At 67.6% G+C, this 9,562-nt stretch overlaps 1 protein-coding gene across 1 annotated transcript in view; it reads right to left on the bottom strand.

Annotated features, from left to right (window-relative positions):
• The window catches only part of NOL10 (nucleolar protein 10), a 67,841-nt gene that overhangs the window by 1,187 nt on the left and 57,092 nt on the right, over positions 1–9,562 (bottom strand). Inside the window, exons 20-21 of the mRNA XM_004686440.2 lie at positions 9,090–9,192; positions 4,730–6,650 (exon numbers count right to left, since the gene is read on the bottom strand). Coding sequence (XP_004686497.1) covers positions 6,531–6,650; positions 9,090–9,192 — 223 coding nt within the window. The 3' untranslated portion in view covers positions 4,730–6,530. The remainder of the gene's footprint in view (positions 1–4,729; positions 6,651–9,089; positions 9,193–9,562) is intronic.

Here is a 9,562-nt window from a genome sequence, read left to right as displayed (position 1 = left end):
TCCGCGTGGCCGGGCAGCTGCCCGAGACCGCGCGCAGGACCAGCTCTGAGGAGGCCCAAGGCCTCCGTGGCTGCGCCGATGTGGCTCCTGCTCCCCGCCCCTCGGCCCGGGGCCCGGCCAGGACAAAGCCCTCTGAAGGCTCAAGTCCGCTCGAGACCCAGAGCGACGGCCGAGGGAGCGGCCGGCTAGGGCTGCCGCGCCCGCTTTCAAGTGATTCGGCCTCCCTGGACTCCCACGTCGGCCGGCAGGCACTGTGTGGAGACTGAGGCACAGGGGGCGTGCGGCTCGCCGTCCCGGCTGGCAAGGGCTGGGCTCATTCACCCGGCCTGGCCCCAGCCCCTACCATCTGGCTGCAGCTGCCTTGGGGGCGCCCTCCGCCTCTCTGCAGCAGAAGCCGGGCTTCAGCCTACCCCTGTGCCTCCCCCCAAACCCCGGGCTCCCCCGCACCCCAGCCGGCCCCGCCCTGCTCCCGCAGCCCCCACCGGGACCACGCACACCCGGCTCAGAGATCTTTTCATTTGTGGAATTCAAAAGCGACACAACTGGCATCTCCCAGTGACCCAGACTCTGCTTCTGTGTCCCCGAGGCTGCACCTGCAGGGGGGGCTGCGGCTCGCTGCAGGGTGGGAGGGCCCCCCTTTCCTGGCTGACGCCTGCGAGCTGCCCTCTGGGCACCGGCTCCTCAGAGCCCCCAGGAATGGACGCCCCCAGGCCGGTGCCTGGGTGCTGGGGCCTCCTGCAGGGCCGTGAGGGCTGGGGAGTGGGGTCACGCAGGGGGTGCACATCCAAGCACAGATGGCGGGGAGTGGACCCCCAACAGCCCAGCCTGGCACTGCGCCAGCCGGGCGGGGCGAGTCGCGGGGTTCACCAGCCACACGGGCCTGAGCAGAAGGGTGCAGCCACCAGGGCCTGGGTGTCCGAGCTCAGGGCAAGGCCGCCCCCGCTTCTCACCCGGGGACTTTGGTGCTGTCCGCGGGGCCAGACTGCAGGGCGGGTGTCAGGCGGAGGAGGGACACCGTGCTGGGGTTCGCACTCAGCGTGGGGGGCCCCAAACCACACGGCAGGAGCCTCCCCAGGGCAGGGTCCCCACTGCGGGGCCGTTGCGTGACAGCAACCGGCCCGCTCCTGCAGCACCGAACCGCTGCCAGGCCCACGGCGAGGGGTGAGGGGACGGCACCCGCACCCCAACGCCCGCCGATACCCGCGTTACCCTGCTGTTGGCCCCAGCAGCCCGGGCAGTCACCCCCAGCGGCAGCCCAGGAAATCTGGGAACTGCTGTGACACCTTCAGGTTCCAGATGCTGTGATCAGGCCAACGGCCGTGGCCCTCTCTCCCGCCCTGGGGCCTGGGCCCCCGCAGGGGTGGCGTGGGAAGGGAGGTCCATGTCTCGGGGTTCGCAGGCACCTCGGCCCTGGCCAGGGTGCAGGCCTCATCAAAGGCGCTGACCCACTGAGAGCAAGAGGCATCCTGGCCTCGCTGGCCACGCCCCGTCCCCGGAGCGCAGAGGGCCGGGGGGCCGCCCCCACCTTCCTCTGCACGGACTCAGGAATGAGCTGGAACCCCGGCAAGCCCGGCAAGGCTGACCACGCACTGACCGCTAGTCCCGCTGCCCTCCAGCCCCATCTCTGCCACCGGCCAGAGCCTGTCCGGCCGGCACCGTCTCCCCGCCAGCACGGCCCTCCAGGCTGGCCTCGGGCACTCCGTGGCAGCACCCAGCACCGTGATCACTGCTCAGCCCCCGCCTGCACGGGCCCCCAGGCCCGCTGTCCCACACGCCAGCCTCCTGCCCGGACGCGGGCACGCGGGGCAGTGGGGTGCGCGGCCGGGTGCCCGTGCACTGCGCCCGAGCCGTGTGGGCCGGTGCCGGCCCGGGTCAGGGAGGGGGGTGCAGGCGCAGCGAGGAGCCAGGGTGCCGCCCAGGGCAGGTGTGTGTGTGTGGGGGGGCAGCCGTCGGCCCAAGCGGCCACGGACTGGATTTGCTCTGTCTCCAAGTTCGCGGACAGACGGCGCCTGTCTTGTTCGAGGCGGCGGACTGACCAGCCAACACGGAGTCGGGGTCTGGGTCAGGCCGCACCTGGGGCTGCTCCCTCAACCCAGACCTCACCGACTCGGTCTCATGCACTCCAGCTGGATGCGAAGAAACGGGACACAGGGCTTGACTCTAGGCCTGAGCTGCCACCTGCTCACGGGGTGCTGGGCGTGCCAAGCCCTGGCCGACGCCCCGCGGCGACGCCTGGAGCCGTGGGGCGCCCAGCTGCCTGTGGGCTCCCGCAGCCACGTGCCACCAGGCTGAGTCGCCAGTCCGGCGAGCCCAGAGCTCCGTGAGTTGGAGACCCAAGCGGGCGCTCACGTGGGGGCTCGGCAAGGCGGGTGCCCCAGCGCCGCGTCCACCTGCCCGGGGCACGGGCTGCCCGGCCGCCGGGCCCGGCCTCGGGTCTGGTGGATCAACGGGACCCAGGGACGCAGACCCCCTCCGGGCACGGGCCTCGCCCAATCCCGGGGACACTGGCAGGTGGGAGCGACGGGAGCTCCTGCCTCCGTGGGCCGGACGTCGCCTCTTCGGGCTTCAAAGCAAAGCTGCTGTCCTCGGTGTCCGGCTGCTGGGCCTGAACAGGACCTGCGGCCTCGGCCCCCGGCTCCGCCCCCCTGACCAGCGCTTGGGAGGTGTCCGCCTCCTCACTCCGGGGAGCGAGCGCTGCCATATCGCCTGCCGCCCAGTCCGCCGGCAGCTGCCCGCCAGCCGGTCACTGTCTGGACAGCCCAGCGCAGTCCGTGCGATCGGCACCCCGGGGTGCCTCCCCCACGGGGCCAGCGGACTGAGGGCCAGGCACGGGGGGCTCGGGCTGGGGGAGACGGGACGGGGGCGCTGCGGGGCGGCGGCGGCCGGCGGCCTTCACCAGGACAGAAACCAGCGAAGTGAAATTGACTTCTTATGGCACGAATTCAGGCCACACCTTTTGTCAGTGTGTTTTTCAAACCAACCGTCGTCATGGAAACCCTCTTAAAACAAGATTCGACCTGGTTTAAAGAAGCCGAAGCTAATTACAATAGTGCTTTATATCTGCGCGCACCTTTCTTCTGGGGGCTAATGGCCCTCGCTCATTAACCCACAAACACCCTCTGAAGTCCCCAGGGACAGATACTATTAAACCCATTTCACAGACGCAGACACCCCGGCACGGACGGGCGACGTGGCCACTGGCAGCCGCGGCCAGGAGCAAGTCTGGGCCGGGTCGGGCCTCTTGCTTGTCTCAGCTCCGACTCCAGCTGGCTCGGGGCAGCCTGGTCGTGACGGCTGGGCGCTGCACAGCGCGGCCTGGCGTCCAGTCTGCCGTCTGTCCATCCGAGCAGAGGCCCGGAGGCGGAGGCCGTGCTCCCCCCAAGGCTGTGCCTGGCGGGCCCAGCTGTAGTGGGCCAGGGCGGCGCCTGGCGCTCAGCCTGAGGGGGTGGTGACGGGGCACCGCTGGCAGCAGGCCGCCCCCGCCCCCCAGAAGAGCCAGCCTGCCCGGCGGTTTACCCAAAGGCGCCGCCTGCGACACGTGGGCTCCCCAACCCCCAGGGCCTCGCTGTGGCGCCCCAAGTGGGCCCCGAGTGGCAGCAGCTGTGAGTCAGACACACACTGGGTCGGGGCCCCCCAGGGGCTTCCCGAGCTCTCCCCCCAACAGCCTGGCCAACTCCCCGCGCAAGTCTTTCCTCAAATTCCAACAGGCCTCTGGGAACACAGCCTGTCTGCAGGGGGGGGGGGGCCCTCCACAGGGCCCACTGGCTCACTAGCCCTCGTTGGGGGCCCAGAGCCCCGTCTTCCCGGCCCTTTGCGCCCTCGCGGAGTGGGCCCTAAATACTGGTTGAACAAACCTCAATTTTAGACTCGGGTTACTGGACAGTCCACGAGCGGGACCAGCGTCTGGGTGGCGGAGGCTGTTGGGGCGCTCAGATGGAGCAGAGCTGGGGGGCGGGGGCTGTGGCTCGGGGAGGAGGCCGGGTTCGGGGACACCGGGGCATGCCAGCCTGTCAGGTGGGGCGGGCAGGTGCCGCCAGGAGGCCCTGGGCTAAAAGGGTCCGGGCGGCAGCGGGGGCCAGTGGGATGAGCGGAGGTCGGCTGGCAGGTGGCTCTGGAGAAACCCAGGTGGCAGCCGGGGCGGGAGGCAGCAGGTCTCGGCCCAGTTAGCTCCAGAGCTGCGTGCGAACTGGTGCAGCACTGGCCCGCAGGCGCACCTCAGGCTGACTGGCTGCGGCCCGGAGCACAGGTCCCGGGGTTTCGGGCCCTCTGGACTCGCCTGGCCGCGCGGCCCGGGCCTCCTCTGTGGTCTCCACCTCGCTGCCTGCCCGGGGAAGCACGGGCCCTGCCCCGCGGCTCTGGGCCCTCAGGTGAGGGCGCGTCCCAGGAAGGTGCCCTGCTACGCTCCCAAAGCGCCAACGCAAAGCTACCGGGCTTCCTGACGGCATCGCCGCACGCCGGTAAGTTTCCATACACGTAAGACCGGTTGCCAGCACGGACGCCATCAGGACTGGGGATCGATCTCAGCAACACATCACGGGGGTGTGCGGGGTCTATAGTGAAGTGACTCTCCAGGCCCGGAGTCCAGGAACCCCCAACACAAGGCAAGTCCCTATTTTCCTGAGGGAAAAAAACTTTGGCCGAATACCTTTTGGTTATGTTGGAGAAACAAAGTATCTACTGACGCATTCACTGTCACTTTCCAAATCACTTACCCCAATCAACTACTCACCTGAGCTTCTTGTGGACTCAAGTACCCTTTTCTGTTTTGAGGGAGCTAAGTGTGGAGAGGCATCTCCTTCGACGATGTGGAGAGGCATCTCTTTCGACGAGGACACGTGGAGACGGGTTTTTAGAGTAAAACGGGCCATGCCACTGCCACGACCCGCCGCTTGAATGAGCGCGGCGTGGACTTTCAGCCACGCGCCAACCTCACGTGACGGGTGAAGTGAGGTTCGCAAGTCCTTTCGAAGCCAAGTCCGTCAAACAGGAGCCCAGGTATGTAACATTAGGTTTGCCAGGAACCACAGAACCTTTTGTTAATCCCTACAGCTGTTTTGCTGTAACATCCACTTGCATTTCATTTACGCTGACAGTCACTCAAAACGCCAGCGGAGCGTCGGATGTGGCCTCAGCTTAACTCAGGCCCAGCAACACGCTTCAGCCACCACTTACCGGCAAGCTGGACCGGGCAGGCGGGGCTGCAGCCTCCTGCAGGTCAGAGCAGCCAGGTGCAGGCTCGCAGCCAGGTTCCCAAGGCCGAGCGCCCTCCTGTAGGGCGCAGCCCCGGGCAGCCCACGAGTGGCCTGGAATCAGCCCAGTGGGCCTGACCTGGGGCAAAGGACCATGCCACGGGAGGGCTGGATGCCAGCCTGCGAGCCGCCGGGCGGTCTGGGACGCGGGTGCGTGTCCCAAGCCTGACGTCAAGGGTCCCCCGTGGGACAGAGTGTAACGCCTTGAAGCGCGTGGAGGGAGGGAGGGAGAGAGGTTTCTGGAAAGCCGGCAAGGCAATGGAGGAGGGTAAAGTACACGCGGGACCAGGCTCAGCTTTGTGCTCTCCGGAAGCGACCCGTGTTCTCGGAAGCCGACCGTGAGCAGGAGCCGGGAGTAACCGGGAGGACGGTCACTGCGCTGGGGAGAACAGGTGTCGGGGACAGAGGCGGGGGCCTCCCCACACAGGTGGGCGGGCTGCCCAGCAAGGTCCCTTCCTGCTATTGTGCCTGTAGACACCCCCCCCCCACCACAGACGTGGCCGCGCTGGCGGGAGCAGGTGGGTTTGCAGGAGACACAGGTGTGCGTCAGGAGAGAAGGGAGGCTGCGGAGATGAGGAATGCGCTGAAACAGGAGAAACAGGAGCAGGAAGGGAAAGGGCCGGGCCGGGCAAGTGGGCCCGCCAGCCTCTGCGGCCAGCCCCGCGCCAGGGGCCGGCGTGGCAGTCGGAAGCGCTACTGCTGCAGCTGAGCACAGAGAAGCCACGCAACTACCACGGCACCCCCAAGGTGAACTTTCAAAGTGCTTCAAGGACTGGTCTTGCCCAGAAACGACGCTCAAGTGACGGTGTTACTGTAGGAGTGTTGCAGGCCAGCTTCTCCAGTCGCACTTGAGAAACAGAAGACACGTGTTTATTTACTCCTGTCCAAGTTAGAGATGGAGCGTGGCTCTACCGCTGCGTGTGCTGAACGACCCCAAGCTACACACACACGGGCCCGGGCCTGCCTGCCGCTGTGCCGCGGCCACGTGCCGCAGCCGGACGCCAGGGGCCTCAGCCAGCCTCGCTCCGGCGCGAGCTGACCCTGCACCTGGCGGCCAGCGTTTCACAACATTACAAATAACCACCTGGTTCACCTGGCCGGAAGGGCAGTGCTCACGGGGAGCAACGACTGCACCTGGGGGGTGTGGGGAGGCCAGAGGCCAGCTTGGGGAGGCGCTCAAGTGTCCAAGTCTGACCCACGGGCCAGGCCCAGCCCCACACCGCCCCCTGCAGCCGGGTCGGGAGCCCTCTGGGGCCGCAGGGGCGTGGCCAGCCGGCCGGCTCAGTGGAAGGGCCGCCGCTCTCGGGGCCTGGACTTCAGGTGCCCGGCAGGGCGTCGCAGGCGTTTCCTCTCTTGCCGGTGCAGCTTCTCAGCCTCCTGCCGCCTCTTCTGCTGCTCGGACTGGAAGAGAAGAGCGAGTGAGGGCACAGGGGGAGCCCGCAGCGCCTCGCCCCGAAGGCCGGGCGCACGTCCCCGCCGCAGCCCGCGGCCACTCAGCGGGGGCCAGAGCCTCGCCGCCAGCCTGGGTGCTCCTTGGCACACACCAGAGACGGTTTCCAGGGAGACGTGGGCACCTCCCGGGGCACAGGCCCCTGCGGCCCACCAGACTCGCGCACCGCGCTTCTGCTCCGCGCGGGCTAGAGCTCTGAGCTGCCGCCCGCTCCCCGGGGCTCTGTGGGGCTCGCTCCAAAGAATCAAACGCCCCCAGAGCTGGCGGCCTGCCGCCCCTCAACACTGAGAGGGGAGGGCAGGCAAGGGTGGGCGGCTTAAGGGGGACCATGGAGGGCTGCCAGGCTGTGCCCCTCAGGCCCAGAGTCACCTGCTAAGCCGGAAGCTGCCGGTTCTCCCTCCCTGCCAAGCTTCCCACTGCCGCCAGCCTGAGAAGGGGTCAGCGCAGACGCCGGGGGAGGCCAGGGCTGTGAGTCTCAAAGAACACACTTTTACCAACACACAAGCTTGGCTGTGAAGCGCCAGGATGCTCCTTGGCCGGTGGGCTGCAAGAAGGTAAACTGAGGCAGCGCTGCGGGCATGTTTCAAAACGCTGACAAGTGGCTCTGTGGACACCTAGGAGGCCTGCCTGCCACCTCTTAGTTTTTTGAAGGAAAAAAAAAGGGGGACGCTGCCTCAATATTTTAAAGTTAAGCAGCTGGTTCCGAGTCACCTTTTCCTCCCGCACCGAGTCCAGCCCTCCAGCTGGCCAGGACCCCCCCCGCCGCCGGGTCAGGCCAGTAGCACCCGGCTGGGCCTCGCCCCCCGGCCTCCAGTGCTCTCCGGGCGCCGGACCGCGCACCGCTCCGCAGACTGAGGGCTGGTGGCGAGGACCAGGCCAAGGCCGGAGCGGCCCGCGAGCCCCTGCCTGGTGAGACAGGGCAGATGTGCTGACCCTGAACGGACAACAGAACCGCGAGGGAAACCGTCGGCGCCGCAGACCGGGCACCGCGACCGGGCGCCGCCCGCACACGGCCTATCCAGCGGTTTCTGTCTCCCTGCTAGACGGCACCTAGAAACACTGCTTCTTGCCCAAGTCGCTCTGTGACGGCAAGCGGGGCAGGCTGGCGCGGGGCTTCCGTCCGGGGGCCCTCGCCCCGGTGCCCCTCGGGCTCTGCCAGACCCCCCCGAAGGCAGGAGCCACGGTGGTTCCGGGGCCGCAGCGCCGGCCGGCTCACCTCCCACCTGCACCCCCTCGCTCTGCCCCGAGCCCCCTCCTCAAGCGGGGGGCGTGGGGCGGCGCGTGCACAGACCCCCTTTCCGCTCCTGCCTTAGAGCACAGGAGCACGCTAGGAGAGGTCACCGGACACATCGCGCGTGGTGTACGAAGACGTCTGGGCACCGGTCAGCGGACGCCACACCACACCAGCACGATGGCAAGCACCAGAGTGGCCAGCGGTGGTGAGGAGGCAGGAGAGGACGCTGACCCTCCGCGGAGGGGGCCGCCACGCGGGGCCCCACGGGCTCCTCACGGTGGCACCTCCGCAACAGCCCCCGGGAAAGGCCAGCAACCGAGTGTCGCAGATGGGCGGGCAGGCGAGGCGTGGCCCACCCCCGCGGAGCACCCCCGGCCTGAAGCGGTCCCGGCCAGGCTGCCACGTGGGCGCCCCCGTCTCGCGCGGGGACGCAGCGTCTGGCCGCGGACACCAGGTCCGGAACAGGAAGTGCACAGACTGCAGCCGAGGGGCCGCCGGGGAGGAGGCGCGAGGCTGCTGAAGACAGCAGGGCTCCCTCTGGGGATGCGAGCGCTCTGGAATTAGTGGTGACACTTCTCTGACTCAGCAAACACAGACTGCCCTAAATTGTACACTTTCAAAGGGTGAGTTTTCATGGGCACAATTTTAGGAACTGTAGCTCAATTAAAAAAAATCCTGAGGTGGCGTTTTTGAGGGAACTGTGAATGAGAAGGTTTTGTGAGAAGTAAAGCCGAGCGGTTTACAGGAAATGCCGGCAGCCGTCCGGGGCGCACCCCCTCACTGGCGGGGACCCCTGCTGAGCCACAGCACCCTGGAGGCGGGTCCCGCGTGCTTCAGAGCCCGCCCATTCTCGGCGCTTCGAGGCCCAGGAAGCTTGAGCATTCTCTTACAGCCTCTGGAGGCCAGGCTGTCCCCTTACCGGGCCGATTCTCCGCTGCCCAGGACCGGAGGCCCCGGCCGGTTCCATGCCGCCAGCCCCAACCCAACCCTCCGGCCCTCCGGCAGCAGCACTGCCCGGCCACGGACTGGCGCTGTGCCCTCAGCCCCGAGGGGCCGGGCTACAGGGACGGTGCCAGAGCAAGGGGATGCTTGGGAAGGCAGCTGCGAGCGCACACACCGTTCTTTCGTGAAACAGAAAACCGTAAGAACAACTTACCCTCTTGAGCGTGAACGTCAGCTGCTTGCTGCCAACTGTGGTGTCCGACACACTCAGCGTCCCGCTCCTGGCTTCCCGCTTCAGGCGGTCTTCCAGGGTCTTACTGCAGGGGATTGGAGAGGAGACACGCACGTTCACCTGCTGTGATCCGCCTCAGCCACTAACTCGGACTGGCCACCCGGAGGGCGGCGCCCGCGCGTGGGCAGCACTGGCCCCCGCCTCGCCCGGCAGCGCAGTGTGGGGAGTGGCAGTGCCACGTGCTGGCTGCTGCTTAGCCCTGTTTCCGAGGAAGCACTGCCAGGGTGGGCGCCAGGCCACTAAGCATTTCATGCTTCAAGTTTACGACGGAACTTAAAATAGTTTCAACCGAAAACCTAACACGTGAGGCCTTTCGGCTCCAGCCAGGCAGCCCGGGCGCCGCAGGGCGGCCAGCTCCCGGGGCTAGCGCGGCCCCTTCCCTGGGTCTGGGCTCC

This window comes from Condylura cristata, unplaced genomic scaffold (assembly GCF_000260355.1).
Source record: "Condylura cristata isolate star-nosed mole 26May11 unplaced genomic scaffold, ConCri1.0 scaffold00020, whole genome shotgun sequence".
NCBI lineage: Eukaryota > Metazoa > Chordata > Mammalia > Eulipotyphla > Talpidae > Condylura > Condylura cristata.
Note: the sequence above shows the minus strand (reverse complement) of the source record. Positions and strands in the feature narration are given on the sequence as shown.